Consider the following 21114-nt stretch of genomic DNA (forward strand, 5'->3'; position numbering starts at 1 on the left):
TAGGTCTTGGGCATATCATAAAAGTGAATCAAGGTAATATAGGCACAATGTTTAGAGGAAAAAGAGTCATAAGATACAAGACAAGAAGGAAGAACTGAGACTTTGGAACTATGGCGTATAGCTAAGGAAGTCATGATGGGCAAACATGGAGGCCAATTTCCTCCTTGAATTGTAGGTTCTAAATCTATTGAAGAGATCATATATTAATTGGACATTTCTAATTCACCTTCCAATGATACAGAATGTTCTAAAAATAGTATATGAATAACTTCTTTTGCCTTTATTTGATAGATTTGACTAGTATCCTTTTGTTTTTCAATATTGCAAAGGTTATTTTCTTCTCTACTTTCAAGCAGTCTTTTTTTTTACTTCATTAATTTTTTTCAAGGGATCTGTCATTAAGAAAGACAAATCCATACCACTATCCCTTGGTTTTTCTTCTGTTTGAGCATAGTATGGTTCATACTCATGAAAACTGCATGTCTAGACATTCATATTTTTTTCCCAATCGGATCATGACACTTGTATCTTGTCTTGTCTTTTGAGATTCCCAAATAATAACATTTCACAGCTCTAAGTGAGAGTTTATCTCTCTTTTTGTTTTTGTATAAGTACAAACAAGTATATCCAAACACTTTCATCATGCTGTAGTTTGGTTTTGACCATATAACTTTTTACAAAGGGGACATTTTACTCAAAACTTATGATGGCATATGATTTATTTGATATATGACCCTGTATATAGGATGTACCCCATAACCATTTGAAGCATTGGTAGCAAAAAGAAGAGACCTAGTAGTTTCAAGCATGTGTTTTTTTTCCTTTCTGCCACTTTGTTTGTTTAGGAGTGTAATAACATGATTTTTGGTGCAGTATATCTTTTCTTTGTAACCAATCCATGAATATTTGACTGATGTTGAAAATTAAGTTTCAACCATAACATAAAATCTCTCAACTATGTCAAAAGTTCATTTTGATTTCTCATCAAGTATGTCCAAGTAAATTTGGTATATTCATCTATAAAAGTTACAAAATAGGCTGATCCCCCTTTTGTGAAAATGAGGGATGGACACAAACATTTGAATGAACTATATCAAATGGGTTTTCTAATTCAATTTCCCTATAACAAAAGGGTAAGACACAGATCTTTTGCCATTCAACTTTCACTATTCTTTACTTGATCAGTTACTATAGTCTTAGATTCATCAAGAAGTTCTAAAATGTGCTTTAATCTAAAAGACGAAACATGACCCAACTTCTAGTGCCACAACATTGATTCATCCTTCACTGACATATATGCTCAAAAATTTTCTCTCCTCAAGTAGATCATGTCTAGCTAGTTGTAGTAATATAAATCATTCTTTCTATGGTCAATTTCAATTCTCCTTCTTGACTGCAGATCATGTACAACAGAATCCATAGGAAAAAGGATAAAGAACAATTTTGTTTTGTAATTTAACCAACAAAAATCAGATTCACAACAAGATAAGGGACATGGTAAACATCATCAATATGTAACCTACTCCCAAGACATGAATTGGAAGCAATTGTACCAGATTTAGTTATAGGCATTGAAGAGCCATTTACTATTTTAAAGAATAAAAAAAATGAATGATAGTTTGTTAAGACAGCCTCATTTGTGGTAATATGACAAGAGACATCTTATCGAGAAGCCAATTAGAGTTTACACAAGATATACCAACAAAAGAAACTTATGAAGGAGAGAAAGTTTGAGGACTGGTAGAGAGAGAAAGGGGAGGCTGCCAGACCACTATGAGCAATAAGTTTTTGAATACTTTTGATGATGTTGGCATGGATTGGTGATCGTTGTCCTTAGTTGAGGCATACTTCTTTAATTGCATCCTATCACAAGTTTCCAATCTTTCTTCTCTTCATCTCTAGAAGTTCCAGCAAAATATAGTCCTTTATTTTTCTTTAGCAATGGGAAATTATGTTTCATGTGCTCCAGTTCTTTGCAATATTTTCCTTGAATATTATTTCAAATGATTTTCCACTGCCTCATTTTTCACCAAAATTGTTTAGTTACTGCAAGAACTTACTCTTCTATACCATTTCCTCATAGAGATTTATTTTTAGTCTCTTCTGCCATAAGTTCTGAAATGGTTTGAACTAAAGAAGGTAAGGTTCAGTGATGAAAGATCCTACTTCTGATATTTTCAAATTCAGATCTTAAAGCCATTAAAAAATCTATGACATGTTGCTTGTCCCTTGCATCTATTTCTATTTTCTACATTCTAAGCACTCCTTATACTTTCCACATCTCTTATTTGGGAGCTTAAGGCATGATGGTCAAAACATGAAGGTTCAAGAGGAAGCATGCAATTATGTTCCATATTAACTTTAACAATCACTTTTTTAGTCTTCTTTATTTCACGTACATCATTTTTGAAAATAACTGAACAACCATCCTTTATAGTTTTATCCAACACTTAGCAAATTTTGTGCTAAACCATAAACATAATATATATCTTCAATGATTTTTTGTTCACCAGATTTGAATGTTACTTCCATAGTTAATTTCCCTACAATTTGAATAGGATGATTATTACCAGGCCAAACATTTAATTTCATAGACTCGTCAATGTTTTTAAACAAGTTTTTCTCACAAGTCATCTGTTTGCTACATCGTTGTCTAGCTACTTAAAGTAATATACATCTTCAATGAGCATGTGTTCACTAGATTTGAAAAATACTTCATTAGTTTTCTTTTCACACAATATGAATTTGATGAGTATTGCTACACCAAACATTTAATTTCATAGACTCGCGATGCTTTTAAATAAACTTTTCTCACTAGTCATGTGGTTACTACATCCACTGGCCGAAGCTAACTTGACTTGGCCACTTACGCTTAAATGAGCACTAGCAGAAAACATTATTTTTTTTTTCATAGAATTTGGTTGACATTTAGATTTTTCAAAGTAGTTTGTTTCCAAGTTTATATATATATATATATATATATATATATATATATATATATATATATATATATATATATATATACACACACACACACAAAAATATGATTGCTTACCGCTTGAATTTTGAATGCTTTGTTCCTCTCACCATTATTATACCTTTGATAGCTTGACCTAACACGGCTTGTCTTTTGACCGTGATAGCCACCTTGATAGCCCCTATGTCCACGACCTTTATTTTAACTTTTCTGTTCATTGCAGTTATCGTCCCTATTATCAACCTTTAATGAAAATGTTCAGTCACACTTTTTGTACCCCCTATTTAATTTCTGTTCATATGCCAACAAAAAACTCATCAGTTCATTCAAAGTATATGATGAGAGATCACTAGACTTTTTTATGTCTATAACAACCTGATCAAACCTTAGTGATAAACTTTTCAATAGTTTCTCAACTACCTTTTGATCAGTCATAGTCTCCCAAATGTCCTCATTTGGTTCACATGACAACAAGTCTAGAAAATAAGATTTGAACATGCTCACCACCTTTTATTAAGAATATTTCAAATTCTCTTCCTAAAGTTTGAAGGTTTACTACAATGTTCTTCTTGTCACTATGAAACTCTTGTTTCAATATCATCAATACCTCGTGACTTAGTTGCATGTGCAATTCCTGGAGTATGACCCCTGATACAACTTGTTGCAACACCAACAATGCACTGCCATCTTTCTTCCATTGTTCTACTGCATCACCTTTCTAACCAATATTTTTTTTAGGAACTTGGAGGATTCTACTTTTGCATATCCATTCTCCACAAAATCCCATAATTCTTTTGAAATAAAAAAAGTTTTCATTAAATATCTCCATTAAAAAATGGGCAGCAAAGACTTTGTCAAATTTAAGGCTGCTCTGATGCAAATTGGTAGACTCTCTTGAGCACAGAAACTAGAACATACTAGAACTAAATAAAAAAAAAAGAGAAAACAAACTAGAAAGATGCACTTGACAAACTTCACTTACTTGCCTTCAACATTGACGTGTTATATGTACATATAGCATGGGGTCTCACACACCTACATTACAAGAAAGAAAAGAAAACACTTATATTTATGAACATCACGTTATTAGCAAAGCGCCCAACATCACATCACATCATGAGCAAAGCCCACTGATTGTGATCATTGCTCCACTGTTTTAATTTATTATACCACCACTTAAAAAAGCTAGACACCTCGGTTGAACCATAACTTCCGCTCTAAAAAATTGATGGGACTGCTTAACAATCCATTATCACTTTCGTTTCTCTCCATATTTACTCATAAATACGATATCACTATCAGCATACTGAAGACACTTAGCTATCTTTATCACCTACAGTATGAAAACCCAGAACTCTTTAAACCCTTGTGTGCAACAAATATATAATGCCTTCCATGTTTTATTTGTCCCTACGCATGCCCTTCTAACTCACGGTCAACACATGAATTCATAGTAGTGTGGGGGTGTGTAGTGGAGCCCCCTAACATGGGGTTGAGTGTTATCCACCTAATTTGAAAGTTGAATTGTTTGATGTGTTTCAGAGGCTGCATGGTTAATTTGATATGAAAACTATTGGAAAATATAAGTTAAAGCTGCTGCAAGGTGCAAATTCTCAAAGTATCTTTGCTCTCTACTATATTACAGAATTATGGTGCTTATGAATATATCAGGTATGATTGAACATATTTCTGAAGTGTGAAAAAGTCCAAAAACTTCAATTGTAACTAATTCTGATTCTTTGTGATTTAAATTTTCCCTTTTTTTTTCTTGTCTTCCAATTCTTTGCAATCCGGCGGTCAAGGGGAAAAGAAGGTGGGTAGGCGTGGGCTGCACTCCAAGAACTTGCTCCGCAAGGGTAGGCTCGTTGGCGTAACTCGCTGCTGGAAAAACGGAAGGCAGGCAAAGTATAAATATGCATTCCCTGTTGTAAGAAAAATGTGCTGCCACTTGCCCTATTTATTACCGTGCTGCATATACTCTGTTTCTTTGTGCTTTTGCCTTCTGTTGCCTTCAGCTTTAACACGTGGTATCAGATCAACGATCAATGGCTGCCTGCCTCTGCATCATTTGGTTTAGGTGGTTCTGGTTGTTCAAACAACTCATCTGATTTAAATCTGAGTGACTTTGCAAACCATTTTTACCTGCATCACTCGGATAAAATCCAAGTATGACCCTTGTTCCTCAGCCTTTAACCAGTGGAAATGACAGCAACTAGAGCTGACCTATGATCATGGTGCTGTCAATGGAATAAAATCAACTTTGTGGATGGGACTCTTCCTCAACCAGATCCTGCATCTCCATAATTTGTTTCGTGGAGGGGTCGCAATCACATGGTGTTGTCTTGGATCCTAAATTTGATCTTCAAAGAGTCAGATAGTATAATATATGCGACAACAACAAGCGACGTATGGGCGAATCCTGAAGGAAGGTTTACTCACAGTTGAGCACAACATAAACATCAAACAATGGCAACCACTAATTGTATGCCATAGGAGATCATGATTTCTGCAAGCTGTTCTACCAAACTTAAGTCATATTGGATTGAGCTTGGGCCTTATGACGGTCTGCCAACTTTTTCATGAAGGGTTATAGCAGAAATTGCTGCCAAGCAGCAAGAAGACATGCTAAACAAATTTCTAATGGGTATAAATGAGAGTTATAGCAGCATCAAGGACAAATCTTGCTCCCATAACCACTTGATACGGTTGCCAAAGCTTACCCATTGATATTGCAAGAAGAGAAACAATGAAAGGCTAGAATTCAAACCAATGTTTCTGATTGTGTGAGTTTGGCTGCAAACACATATGACAAACATGAGAAGGATCGTGACAACAAGAAGTTTCAATACTATTGCAGTTATTGTCTCATCTCTGGCCATACTAGAGTCCACTGCTTTAAGTTGAATGGCTATCCCACCAGCAGTTTTAAAGGAACTAAGAAAAAAACTGAGAAAATGTCTGCATCATGTGTTGGAGAATTAGATAAAATGAGCCTCGCTACTTCTGTTTCAGTTCTGTTTGGCAAGGATCTGATCAAAGAATTTGTTCCAGTGCCGACTATGGATGAGTATGTGCAAATCAAACAACCTTTGGAAAATAAACCTATTTCCCAAGTCAATTTTATAGGTACGATGTATCTTCAAGAGGATACTTGGATTGTGATAGTGGTGCAAACAACCACTTGTCATCGTCCCTTCATTTCATGACTAATATCTCTCGGCTAAATGACCCTATTCTAATTAATGTCAAAATCATTGAAGCCATTCATGTTGGCCAAGTTCCTTTATCTTATTCTTTGATTTTTCATATTGTCTACTACTACCTACCTAATTTCAGGTTCAACTTGATTTCTGTAAGTACCAACCATTCCATATTGTTGTCACATATTGTTTTCTTATGATGATTTTGCTTGTAGGGTTGGAACTCTGCGATGAAGACCAGTTTGGGAGACTTAAGAAATGGGTAATACATATACAAAATATTCAGCAAGCATTGAAGAACCCTTAGTCCTGAGTTGAAATCAAAATCAATCTTGTGTTTGGAACCTAAGGCAAACACTCCTCCCAGTGCCATCTGTTTTCACAGCCTGATGCCAATATAAAATGGTCCAATGTCCCTTGTGACACATGTAAGCTTTCCAAGCAATGCAGACTTTCATTTGTTTAAGTGATACTCAGTCCAACGTTCCTTTTGAGTTATTTCAGTGTGACATCTGGGTGCCTTACTCTCAGGCAACACATTTCAAAGCTGATGATTTCCTATCAATTGTAATTGATGACTGTCATGTTGTCTGGACATGTCTAATGCGACACAAGAGTGAGGCATTCCATAAGTTGAAAAACTTCATAATCATGGCTGAAAAGCAACATGAAACTGTTGGGTTGAAGGTTGGGACTAATAACAGAACAAAGTTCTTCTCAAATGAAGTGAAAAGTTACTTTCTAGACAAGAGGATTGATCATCAATTTTTGTGTGTTACACTCATCAACAAAATGAAATTATTGAGAAAAAGAATCCCCATATTCTAGATGTTGCTCATGTCTTAAGATTTCATTAAGGTTTACCATTAACCTTTGGGATGAGTGTGTCATGATTGCAACCTATCTAATAAACAAAACACCATCTTCTCAGTTGCATAACATGACTCCCTTTGAAAAACTGTTCAATAAGAACCATCTTACTCTCATGCACATGCTTTTGGGTGTCTATGCTATGTAACAAATGTGTATTCTAAAACCAAGTCTGATCCAAGGGCATTTAGCTGTATCTTTCATATCTGTATGGGAAAAACCTTACAGAATATATGATCTTCAAACTAAAAAAATGTTCACCAGTAGAGATGTCATTTTCTATGAGAATGTGTTTTCATTTAAGCTTACTGAAACTGGACTTCAATCTTCTGTTTTACCATTAATAGTCATACCTTTGAAAATGATGGGTCATTAGAAGAGTACTATAATAAACCTGAACATTCTTAAAACAGTTCAAGGACACCCTTAAATGACTTGTTTTGGGTAAGAAATGAACATTACCGTGTGTATATTCAGGTGCATGGTACACACTGGTACTCCAATGCATTTCTCCCTCTGAGTCAGGATAAATATGTTTTCGAACCCTCTCTTTAAAATCGAAAGTGGATGTTCCAGCACTAATCTCAGCGATCACTTGTTCTGATTCTACATATTGATCATTATGAACCAAAAGAACCTCTGAAAACAGAAATAACACTGAACCGGCTGAAAATTTCAACAACTTGCGGCCTGATTCTGGTGAACAACCTGAATATATCTCTGAACCTGTCCAAACCATACAACATAAGCAAAATTTCTGAACCTACAAAAAAATTTAGACACCTCCCAGCCTCTTAATGATCAGGTACTAATGCTAAGAGGCTCTGCTTGAAGGCTTATACCGTCAATGCTGCTGAAAGATTTTAACATAGCCGTTCAAAAGGCACTTAATCTATCGACATCAAAGAGGAAGTTCTCAACCAGGTGCCCTCTCTCTCAAAGTCTTTCATTCTCTCATTTTTCAGTATGTCAGTCAACATACCTGCTTAACATTTCTCGTTACGTTGAGCCATCATACTATGGCCAAGATACATAGGATTTGAATTGGGAAAAGGCCATGCAAGCTGAAGACGAAGCTTTGGAGGCGAACAAGACGTGGACGCTCTCTCCACTTCCAGCCAACGTCAAACCCATTTCATATAAATCGGTGTACAAAATCAAGTACAAATCAAATGGGAAATTGAGCATTACAAAGCGAGGTTTGTTCCTGCAGGCCATGCTCAAGTCGAAGGGCTTGATTTCAACGAGACCCATATTCTAGTAGCAAAATTAGTTACAGTTTGTTGCCTACTGCCAGTTCCCACAAAGAAATATTGTTTTTTATACCAAATGGATGTTTACAACGTTTTTCTGAATGGACATGTGGATGAATATTGTATATGATGTTGCCACCTGGGTATGGAAATGTTGGTGGTAAAAGTGCATACAGATTGAACAAACATATATATGGCTTGAAACAGACCCATTGAAATTGGTTCTTAGCCGCTGTCACAACTCAAGATTTTGTGCAGTCTAAAAATGACTAACCCTTGTTCACGTTTCAGCAAAATGAAGCGTTCATTTCCATACTTGTACATGTAGATGATCTGTTCATTGCTGGAAATGACCTGTCAAGCACTGAAAAGTTTTAAAAGGGCATTCTCAGTCAGCAGTTTCGCATGAAAGATGTGAGCACTTTGAAGTACTTTCTTGGTCTTGGGCTCAGTAGATCAAAGAAAGACATCTTTCTATTTCAAAGAATATACTTTTGATGTCTTAGATGAAGCAGCCATCTAATGTTCCAATGGAGAGCAGATTAAATCTTTCCTTAAACTAAAGGTAAACCTTTGAAAGACTTTTCATTATATCGGCATCTAGTCGGTCATTTAATATATCTAACTATAACCAGACCCCCGACATTAAGTATGCTGTTTACTCTCTTAATCTTTATATGCATCAACTGACCACATTACATCTGAAATCAGCTTTCAAAGTACTTTGTTATTTGAAGCTTCATCCTGGACAAGGGTTGTTATTTCCTGAAAATACTGATTTTCAGTTTACAGCATCTATGATGCTGACTCGGCAACATGTAAGGAGCCTAGGAGATCGATACTGGCTATTGTGTGTTCTTGGGAGGTAAAACCAAAAGGCGGCAAACAGTGTCAAGGTCTTCCGCCTAGGCTGAACACAAAGCCATGTGAATACATGTTGTGAAGTACTTTGGCTGAAATATCTACTACGTGATCTGAAATTTCTAATCTTTTCGTACCTGTCGCGCTTATGTTTGACAATATGTCAGCTATCCAGATGGCTGCAAACCCACTCCCAACATGAATGGACTCAGCATGTGTAGTTGGATTACCACCTGGTTCGTGACTTGGTGAAAAATGGAAGAATCACCACCAGAAATATTCTTTCTAACTGCCAACTAACAGATCTGTTTACCAAGTCACTCTCAAAGGAATATTTTGATTATTTGAAATCCAAACTGGGTGTTTGTGGCCTTCACACCCTAGTTTCCAGGGGGAGTGTTGGAAAATATAAAGTTGAAGATGCTGCAAGGTGTCAATTCTCGTAGTGTCTCTACTCTGCTATTTTACAGAACTATGGTGCTTATGAATAATATCAAGTATGATTCAAAAGATTTCTAGACTCAAGTGAAAAAGCCTAGAAACTTCGATTGTATCTCATTCTGATTCTTAGCGATTTGATTTTCTCCTCTTCTTTTTGCTCTTTTCTTTCTTCCCACATGTTTTATGTAATCAGAATATAAATATGTATTCCCTACTATAGGAAAAATGTGAGACTGCCATGTACGCTGATCACTTCCCTGTTGTATATGCTCTGTTTATCTGTGTTTTGCCTTGTGTTGGCTTCAGGTTTAACAGACACGTGTAATCTGCCCATTTATTATTTTTACTTCCTATTTAGATTGAAAAAAGTTAAGCAGCTCCGAGTCCAAGATATATGCAAAAGCTCCATACTCCGTTCGGCTGGACGAAAAGTTGGATGCAGATTTGGTATGGTAATGAATACCAAACCTTATGACCAATAGCTTCTTGCCAACAGCTCAAAAAATAAAATCTTGACAACTGACTGCGTCCACATGCAACTGTAGTAAGTTGTCTTTCATATAAAATCACGGAAGCTGAACTGGTGAAACAAAGTGGTGTTTCTTCTCATTCGGTTTATAGGTCATGTCCCTACATCAAATCATAATGTTTCCAATTCCATCCCTTTTCTTCATTTCTATAATACATTTTCTATCCCCCCATTTTGGTGAGTAGGAGATTATTCTATCACACCCGAGAGCCGAAGTTCTACATACATGTAAAACCACTCGCTCGCTCTCCCTTGTAAGGAAGCACAAAGGGTTCGGGCCTGCGTCTGATACCCGAAACTTGGGCTTGATATCTGAAACCTGAGCATGGACGTGACCCGATTATAATAAAAAAGTATTTTTTAAAATATAAAAATAATTTTTAAATATAAAATATATCTTTAATTAATAATAATAAAATATTTTTTAAAAGTTATCGAGTCGAATCAAATCTTCTTCAGTCGATTTCTGTTTTTAAACCCCAAGCGGAACCCATAAAGTACCCACAGACTGCCCGGCCTAACACCCACCCTTAAGCATCACGTGACCTCAACCCACCCATTTAAACCATGCCCTTTGGGATTCATTTCTACCACATCACATGCCCTCAGCCCACTCAGATGATACGCCGCTTTTGGTGTACATTTATGTAATATTAGTCGTTAAGTTACATGCAGTGTGGGCGGGCCCCACGCACTTCGGTAGCGATTCAGGTCCATATACAAATGAACTTGCTCCATCTGTCTGGTCTTTGCGCCTGCGTACAAACTAGAAAACTTCAAAATGCGCAAACAAAAAGTCAAGTTTATGGCGTTGCCATGGCTACGTGTGCAGTTTCAAGGGCATTTGGGAAAAAACACAACAGAAAAGTACGCTTTCGAAAAAAAAGATATCTTCTAAAAATTTACCCCCAACAACAATCCTCCCCAACAGCAAATGAAGAGGAAAAAGAAAGAGGAAAGGAGAAAAACTAATAAACCTAAAAGTTAGGCTTACGTTCTTTTACCACTCAATCAAAGAAACAAAAATTTAAGGGGCTATGTTTCTACTTGGTCTCACTTAAGTTCAGAAGTTTTTTTTATAGAATGTTAAATCGTTAAATATATAAATATATAGTTAACAAATTTTCAATTAACCTTAAAACAGTGACTCAAGTCTTATTGGGGTAGACCCATATAATTGAAGCCAAATGCATCCAGATTTAATCATTATCTCCATCTCCACCCGTGATTCAAACCAATCTTTGCACCAGAGAGTGAGATTTAAATATTACAGCCAGAGAATGACTATGCTTAAAATAAGGAAAAGCCGGGAACAGTTATAATAAAATATTACTGATGGCTCATACATGAATGCATTCCGGTCGCTATCTCTGATATGTAGCTGCCACTGACTTGTTTCGAAAACTAACTGACATCGTCTTCCCCAACGTTATCATTTTGAACTGAATTAGATAGGGTGCCGATTCAGTCATTGCGCCGTTTAGCAATTCAGAGTAGTCACTTGTGGATTGTTAAAAAATATTACCATGTCCAATTTTAAGAAAAATAAATGCAAGTTTATGTACAAATAATTAAATTAAGAAAATCCATGAAAATATTTATAAAAAAAAAAGCAAATGAGGCATGCACCCTCTATCGGCCTCTAAATCGAATTGGCATGCCACTTGAGGGGGGGGGGGGGGGGGGGGTGGGGGGGGAGGAGAGAGAGAGAGAGAGAGAAAAGAGATGAGAGAGAAAATAGAAAATCAATCGCAATAGAGAAATATTTGGATAAAAATTCTGAAATGACTTTTGAAATGCCAATTTTTCATTTTTTTAAAAAGCTCTAACCATGCAGATGTCATGCCAATGGCTCGAAATGTGAATCTGCTAAGATCAGTTTATTTGGATACCTACATAACATCCAAAACCCAAAGAGTTTCATTTGATGATTGAAGTTCAAGAGTTATAAAATTTGCTTGTGCATGCATATAACTAATCAATACCTTCTAAATTTTTTACACCATAACGGCAGACATGTAACATTAGAGTGGGATTTTTAGGTATAATTGCAGATTTGTTATCAATTATACGACACAATATCTGATCGCTGAGAAATGCGACAAAACCAAGCATTTGAGAAAGATCTTCCCAAATCTCACAGAAAAGAAATCGACAGTTTCAACTTTCACACCCAACTAAACAAGCTTGTAAATGCAGAGTTACAGTCACCAGTCTGCTGTCACGATTGAAGTTGGGGCTCTAGAGAAAGTCAAGATGATTTCTAAATTGTAGGGTCAAACAATATAATAAACATCATGTTAAAGATAAGGTTGCGAATCCTATTCATCCATCACTCTTGCTAATATTGCAACGTAAATCAAATTGCTTCAATCAAGCCCAATATGGAAGAAACGTGATTAACACTCAAAAGAGGAAAGGAACAAATGCTCCAACATCCGAAGATGCCAAAATCTGTTTCAAAAGGAAAGAAATTCATTTTCTCAATCAAGATCCAAAAAATCTCGGATCTTATCTTGATAGACCTGCTTGAATCTTCCTATTTACCTTTCTTGCCTCTTCAAAATTTTTTGTCCTTGTAACAAGAGAGAATTCATTTCTTACCAGAATTGTAAAGGAGAGGACACATTGTCATGGATGTAGGTCGATCTTGACCGAACCACGTAACTGCTTGTGTGCTCTCTCTGTCTGTCTCTCTCTCTTGTCTCTATACTTTTATATGGTATCAGAGCCATGTTCACTTTAGCAATCTACCATGACAACCATAAGTCTTCAATGGAATGCTATTGCAAGCCTCATATCTGTCAAGCTAGACGAAAACAACTCTCTCCTCTGGCTCCGAAGTGCCATGTATAGCCAAGATTTATTAAGGTATGTTGATGGCTCTTCCACTCCTCCACCTGAGAGGTTGAATGATAACTCCACCGAAATAAATCTGGAGTATATTAATTGGAAACACTCTGGCCAGCTTGTGTTAGGATGGATATTGTCAACCATTACTGAATCTATACTTACTCAAATTATCTCATATGACACAGCTCGTGAAGCTTGGGTGGCCCTGGATAAGGCTCATGCATCTCATTCAAATATTCATACTCTTCAGTTAAAGAAGGATTTGCAAAATGCTAAAAAGAATGACAAATGTATGTTAGAATATCTCAACCACGTGAGGTTTTTGGTTGATTCTCTTAAAGCTGTAAATGAGATAGTATCAGATTCAGATCTGGTCTTGCATACTCTCAACTCAAGTGGGTATGAGAGTTTTATTACAACAATCACCATGTCCAAATTTCTACCCACCTTTTCCAAGTTACATGATCTCTTGCTTAATCAAGAGTGTTGACTTCAATTACTTCAACAAGGAGGCTATGGTGGTCGTGGAAACTATAATGGCCGTGGGGCAAGTAGTGGCCGTAATGGTCATGGTGGCCATAGTCGTGGAAGGAACTCTTACTCTGCTGGATGAAGCTCTCAAGGGCAAAATAATTCTGAAAATCAGCAGGTTATATGTCAATTTTGTGGGCGTAGAAATCATACTATGCTGAGATGCTATGACATACCTAAGGCCTTTATGGCCATGGCCCTAAACGGAGGTCGTGACAATGCTTGGTACCCTGATAGTGGTGCAACCCACCATGTGGCTTATAGTGATGAATCCATGGAAAACAAAGTCGATTACCAAGGTGAAGGAGTTCTTGTAGGCAATGGTACTAAGACTCCAATTTCTTATATCGGTAACATATTTCTCAACTCAGTCTCTCGTTCCTTTCAGTTAAAGAATGCAATGCATGTGCCAACAATCAGCCAAAATCTTATATCTATCTCTTGTTTTACAAAAGACAACAATTGCTCAGTGGAATTTGATGTTAATGGATGTGTTGTTAGAGATTTGCAGACAGGGGCAGCTCTTCACAAGGGAAAAATTAAGGATGGTCTATACATATGGACTGATGAAGCCAGCAAAGGATCTAAGCGTGCTCTTATTACACAACATTCTAGAAGTCTTCGGGTCAATCTTTGGCACCAACGGCTGGGTCATTCTCACTTGAAGACATTGAATTTAAGAAAAATAATTATGTGCCTTTTGATGATAGTAAACTTGATTTCTCTTCTAATTGTGTCTTGGCTAAAATGCACCGACTACCATTTGATTTTAGTTTAAGTACTAGCATTCATCCACATCATTTACTTCATGCCAATCTTTTGGGGACTTGCCCCAACGTACTCTAGATAAGGCTACAAATATTATCTATTGATTGTGGATGATTTTTCACGTTTTAATTGAATTTTTCCCCTTGTTAGAAAATCAGACACGCTGCCATGCTTTCAACATTTTTTGTGGAAAAACAATTGGGACATGAGATAAAAATTTTTCGTAGCGATTCTAGTGGCGAGTTTCTAAGCAATGATTTCTCAAATTTTCTTAGCTCTAATGAAATAAAAAGATGGCTTTCTTGCCCCTACATGCCTCAACATAATGACATTGTGGAGAGAAAACATCGTCATGTTGTTGAGACCGGCTTAAGTATGATGGTTCATGCATATCATCCTCAACGTTTTTTTGTTGATTCTTTTAGAACAACAGTTCACGTCATCAACCGATTGCCTAGCTTAGAACTCAACAATAAATCTCCATTTGAAATTGTTTTCAAAGCTGCTCCTCAATATGATTATTTTCGAGTTTTTGGATGCACATGCTATCCCTTTCTTGTGCTATATAGAGAGTCCAAACTCTCTCCAAAATCTAAAGCATGTGTCTTTCTTGGCTATGGGACATGTCATAAGGGATACATATATTTGGATCCTATTATTAACATGGTTTTTATTAGTAGACACGTTGTTTTTAACGAGACCAATTTCTTATTTCATGGATGTGGTTCTCCTACCACTGAAAGGGACGCTGGAAAATGGATTTCCAATCATCTAGACATGCCTTCAGTTTAGACTCAAAAAGAAGACAACTCCAAGAAAGCTGAATCTAATCCAAATGGATCCAAATATATATTCTTACCCAGTCCAAATTCATGGGAAGAAGATCAAACTCAAAACAACCAGTCGACCAACTCAATTGATGAAAGTCATACTTATAATCATGGGATTTAAAAAAATGCTATTGATCAATCTACTTCAAATCTCACCATTAATGTCTCAAGTAGGACTCACCCCATGATCACAAGGTCCCAAGATGGAACTAGGCGACCCAAGGTTTACATGGCTGCTACATCTCTGGAAGAACAAGAACCAGAAAGTCTTTAGGTGGCTTTAAAAGACTCACGATGGATTGAAACAATGCAAAATGAAATGGATGCCCTTTACAAAAATCAAACTAGGGACCTTATCCCACCAAATAAGGGAGTTAATATAGTCGGATGTAAGTGGGTCCTTAAAATCAAAAGATGTTCAGATGGGACCATTGCTCGCTACAAGGCCAGCCTTGTGGCTAAAGGTTATAGCAGAGGGAATAAATTGATTATTCTAACACATATAGTCCAGTGATAAAACCTACCACTATGCGGGTCGTCCTCTCTATTGTTGTGTCCAAATGTTGGAGTATCCATCAATTGAATGTTAACAATGCATTTCTTCATGGGATTCTAAAGGAGGAAGTTTTCATGACTCAACCACCAGCATCTCAGAATATTGCTAAGCCTCACCAAGTGTGTTACCTCAAAAAGGTACTTTATGGCATAAAGCAAGCACCCCAGGTTTGGTTTGAAAGACTCAAAGGATATCTTCTTGAAAATGGGTTCAGGGAATCATTAGTTGACACTTCACTTTTTGTTAGAAAAACTCAAGATAAAATCATCTTCTTACTTATATATGTGGATGATATAATTATAAAAGATCTTGGCAAATTACATTTCTTCTTAAGCATTGAAGTGTCACATCAAAAGGACAAAATTTTTCTCACATGGAGAGTGCAAAATCTTGTGTCACGCTTGCTCCTCTAAATGTTTCTCTATCCAAACTCGATGGCAAAAGATTGAAAAATGAAACTCAGTACCGACAAATTGTAGGAACTCTTCAGTATGTCACTTTAACATACCCAGATATTACCTTTGCAATAAATAAAGCTTGCCAGCTCATGCACCAGCCCACTTCAACTCACAAGACTTATGTCAAAAGAATTTTATGATACTTAAAGGTACCAATGCAGCATGGTTTTGTGATATCAAAATTCAATTATTTCATTTTATCTGCTTACTCTAATGCAGATTGGGCTGGGTGCCAAGACGACCGAAGATCCACTAGTGGCTATGTTACAAAAGTTGCACACAATGTTATATCTTGGAGATTTACCAAACAACAGACAGTAGCTAAATCTAGCACAGAAGTAGAGTATAAGGCCATTACAGGAGCTCTTTCAGAAGTGATATGGCTGAATAACTTAATGAAAGATCTGGGAATTCAAACTGAGAAACCAATTCTATGGTGCGACAACATTGGAGCAACATACTTGGCAGCAAATCCAGTTTTTCATGCACGAACAAAACACATATAAATTGACTATCATTTTGTCAGAAAGAAGGTGGTAGACAATACAATTGAGATTAAATATGTTTAGTCAGAAAAGTAATTAGTTGATATTTTTACTAAGCATTACCAGGACCAAGATTTCATTATCTCAAGGAAATGCTAAACCTCCTTGAAATGGAGATTGAATCGAAGGGGCATGGTAAAGATAAGGTTGTGGATCCTATTCATCCATCACTCTTGCCAATATTGTAAGATAAATCAAATTGCTTCAATCAAGCCCAATATGGAAGAAATGTGATTAACACTCAAAAGAGGAAAGGAAGAAATGCTCCAATGTCTGAAGATGCCAAATCTGTTTCAAAAGAAAGAAATTCAATTTCTCAATAATGATCCAAAAATATCTGATCTTGATAGAACAGGTTGAATCTTCCTATTTAGCTTTCTTTCCTCTTCAAAAATTTTGTCGTTTTAACAAGAGAGAATTCATTTCTTACCAGAATTGTAAAGGAGAGGAACATTGTCGTGGACGTAGGTCGATCTTGACCGAACCACTTAACTGCTTGTGCTCTCTCTTTCTCTCTCTCTCTAGATTTTACACATCGAAACTAAGTGGGGAAGTAACATGAAAGAAGATAACAAGCGATAATGAATTAAAATGCCATGCTGTTATTGCTGTAAGACCAACAAAATTTAGCAATGGATTTTCTTCTGGAGAATGCCACATATCATCGATTTTGAAATCATTTAGCAAAAAAGATCCTCACTATGCAATGACAAGCTCAGGTATAGAAAATACTGTTTCCTCTCCCTGTTACTTGCTGCTAGAAGGGGATTGGAAAAGTGGATTCGGGAGACAGTTACATCCAATTGCAGTACGAAATTTATGAAACAAAAAAATAAAAAATAAAAGATGGTATTGATACCTAGAACCATAGTGTTTGATAAAGGAAGGTAGTTGAAAGCTATTGAAATTTTGAATCATCACATTGCTAAATTCCCTAGAAAATAGAACTCTTTATCCCGCTCTCTTATCTCTCTCTCTCTCTCCCTCTCGTGTAATTACCCTTTGTGATAAATTCTGCAACAAAACTCACTTGTCCCCTTGTTTCTAGTGGTCCTCAAGAAGACAACACAGCCAACGCTGCTGCAGAAAAAGCAGGGCATGGACGAAGGGAGGAAATGAGCCAAGACACGCCATTAAGTGGAGCAGCGTGGGGTCCCCTATCATGTCAGCAAGGGCTATACATGTTCCCTTCCCATTGGTGGTGTTGTCTCCTCTGTGTCACAACTTTGGCTCTAGTAATAAAGAAGGAAGGTGGCTACTACAATCATTGTACGGGAGGATGTGTGCAACTGGACTACTTAAAGCACAATTTCTTCTTCATCAGTAGCAGACGTCATACTCTTGAGCAACACAAAGCACTCTTTCCTACTTGTTTCCATTGCTGACGATGATAACCTTGAGCTTCTAGTTCACTACCATCTCCATTTGTATGTCCAACTATCTTGTTAGTTGTAGTTTCATCGCGGATCTAGAACAGCTGCTATTACTAGCAGCAACAGCTTCAGAGGTGCTCAAGTCGCCGTATTGTATGCCGATGGAGGTTGACGCTGCATACTCACTGCCGCAAGATTCACAAATTGAGACGCCAAAAGCTCTGCCTTCAATCGAGGACAGGATACGATTTCTAGTCTTGAGCTGCTCAGACTGGTGGATCTATGCCCTGTTCTGGCGCACCACTTATGATTTCGCCGGCGGGCTGGTCATGACCTCTGATTCTGGCTATTATAGAGGCCATAAGGGCAGTGAGACCAACAAGATGAAGCTAGAAGAGGAATGCCACAATGAATTCCAATACTATCAACTTCATCATCGTCAACAGCAACAACAAACGAAAGGAGGACAAATTCAACAAGCTGGCTTCGAGATGCCTGGGTTGGAAGATACCAAAGAGGTGTCCAGTATGGAGTGGTTCTACTGCAGCTCGATTGGCCTTCGTATCTGTTGTGGGGATGGACTCCCTGTGCAATCTTTTGCTTTTGGGTCATCAATCTGGTTGGCTGGTGCAGGTGAGCTCCAGAGTTACAACTGTGACAGGACCAAAGAAGCCCAGCTTCATGGGATCCAGACCCTTGTGTGTATTCCAACAGGAGAAGGTGTCATAGAATTGGGTTCTGCGGATATCATTCCAGAGAGCCAAAATTTTATTCTGTCCACCAAGTCTTTGTTCATGCCATACACGTTATTGGAGGAAATCAACCCAGTTATTGGTAAAGAGGAACTCCAAACTGTGAACCAAGATGGCATCTCTAATGCTTCATTTGCTGCAGTTGACAGTAAGACTGCAGCGTCCTCCAGTGTCGATTCCAAGCAGTCGTCGGTGCAGAACGTTCTGCCTGCGCTGCCAGAGAAGCGGCTAAGGAAGCGTGGAAGAAGGCCTTCATTAAGTAAACAAAACTCTCCATTCAACCATGTCGAAGCCGAGCGCAACAGGAGAGAAAAGCTGAACCACAGGTTCTATGCATTGAGAGCCGCAGTGCCGAATGTGTCAAAGATGGACAAGGCCTCATTGCTTGCAGACGCCGTCTCCTACATCAATGAGCTCAAGAGCAAGGTGGACGCCCTGGAGCTGGAGCTGGGGAAACAGAAAGAAATGACTCCTGTGAAAAGTCTCAGCATTAAACACGATGGTGGCTGCACCATTGATAGAAGCAGTGAAATTGACAATGACTGCAACTCACAGATGGAATTGGATGTAAAGGTTCTTGGTTTAGATGCCATGATCAAAGTTACGAGTAAATGCAACACAAGCTGCGCAGTAAAAGTGATGAGTGCGCTCGAGGACTTAGGACTGAAGGTGGACCACATGAATATCTGCAGATTGAAGGACGTGATGGTTCAAGATGTGTTCGTAAGACTGCCCAATACTTTGGAGACAGAAGAAAATACACTGAAAGCAGAATTGGTTAAGAAAATTGAAAGTAGTTGAATCCTCTGCTTTTCATAACCAGCTCTTCTTTTTGTCGGTTTCAGTCGCCCTACTGGACACTGTGATATTCCAGAAGGGTAATGACGCTGTTCACATGCTGCCATGCATAGTGGTGATATTCCAGAAGGGCATGTCTAGTTGCGAGTAGTGGAGATAGTAACCCTGCTTGGTTGTCCTTTTTCTAATTATGAACGAAAGAAACTTTGTGTACTAGAAGTTTGGTTTCTCTTTCTCTCTTAGTGACGTAAGGAACTTTCAAAGAGGGATACGGTGGAACTATAGTCCAGAAGACGCCTCCATGGGCTCACATGGTTGAACAGGCTAGAAGGCTCATCAATCGGGCTATGACTTGGCAAACAAAAAATAGGCATTCCAGAAATGCCCTTGGCTTACTTTAATAATAAAACTGCGTTCCAAATATGTCCATGAGTGATTTTTGCACTTGCTACCTTTATTTCAGCAATTTTTTACTTTTGACACAGTGACTTCACTCGCCTTGCTCGAGCATGACCAAGCTCCCAGTGATTTCATTTTCCCTACTCCATCAATATTAACTCAATATGATTTCCGTGCCCTTGAAGCATCCGGCGAATTGCTCATAGATGGCACTTCTTATACACAATAACTCAAGATACGAAAAGGCTTCCGCGTAGAATTTATTCTCCCTACAAATAATGAAAAGTATTTACATTGATTGTTACACGTTTTATGGAGACCTTTTAAGAGGTAAAAAGTGAAGGAAATTTTGTTGAAGATATATAGTTGAAATGAAACAGATGTTACAACCGCATCCAATAATTGACTAAATAGGTTGTTACAACTAACATATTGGCACATTTGTAATCCTCTATTGTACTCGAGCAATAGGTACAAAAACACCTTCATTTGTCTAGGCCTTTTTGTCTTTATCCTCAATGTGCAAAATGCTAAACGTTGCCGTTTAATTAAGTTCTATCACACTGTGAATTGGAACAAGATGTCACGTTTGACTATGGAAGAGCTGTCTGATTAATAGTAATGAAATATGTATAATTTTAAATGTACCATTTTAAATGTGTAACATTTAATGTCATTGTGTAATATTATCTCCATATAGAGCATTACCATTTTATTGGTGTTACGTCAATATATCTGATTGTACAACCAATTTATAGTAGTTATAAATGCAAGCATCATACGGGATGCTATATAAAAATTCTATAAAACATACCATTGTAATGGGAGCACAACTTTTAGTGCTATCGCATTGCAATTTTAAAGAAACTACTCTTTTTTGCAAGCATCTTACAAAATGTCATATCAAATTGCATAAGACGTTACCACTGATACAACGATGAAATACTAGCATTCAGAGAAAACTTATTGCACATTTTATGTGCTTCTTTTACTATTGGAAGCACATATTGGAACTCCAAAATCCATGATACAAAATCCACATTCATAATCTAATTCTTAGCTTGTAAATGGATATCCAAGTTCATTTGATCAATTTTTACGGTTCAGTTTCAAGATTTCA

General features: G+C 37.3%; 1 protein-coding gene across 1 annotated transcript; it reads left to right on the forward strand.

Annotated features, from left to right (window-relative positions):
• Positions 1-17704: 17704 nt before the first annotated feature.
• On the forward strand, positions 17705-19808 carry LOC116255509 (transcription factor MYC2-like). The gene has a single exon (XM_031631358.2). The coding sequence runs from the start codon at positions 18102-18104 to the stop codon at positions 19596-19598; it is 1497 nt and encodes a 498-aa protein (XP_031487218.1). The 5' UTR covers positions 17705-18101; the 3' UTR covers positions 19599-19808.
• Positions 19809-21114: the final 1306 nt, after the last annotated feature.

This window comes from Nymphaea colorata, chromosome 6, assembly GCF_008831285.2.
Source record: "Nymphaea colorata isolate Beijing-Zhang1983 chromosome 6, ASM883128v2, whole genome shotgun sequence".
NCBI lineage: Eukaryota > Viridiplantae > Streptophyta > Magnoliopsida > Nymphaeales > Nymphaeaceae > Nymphaea > Nymphaea colorata.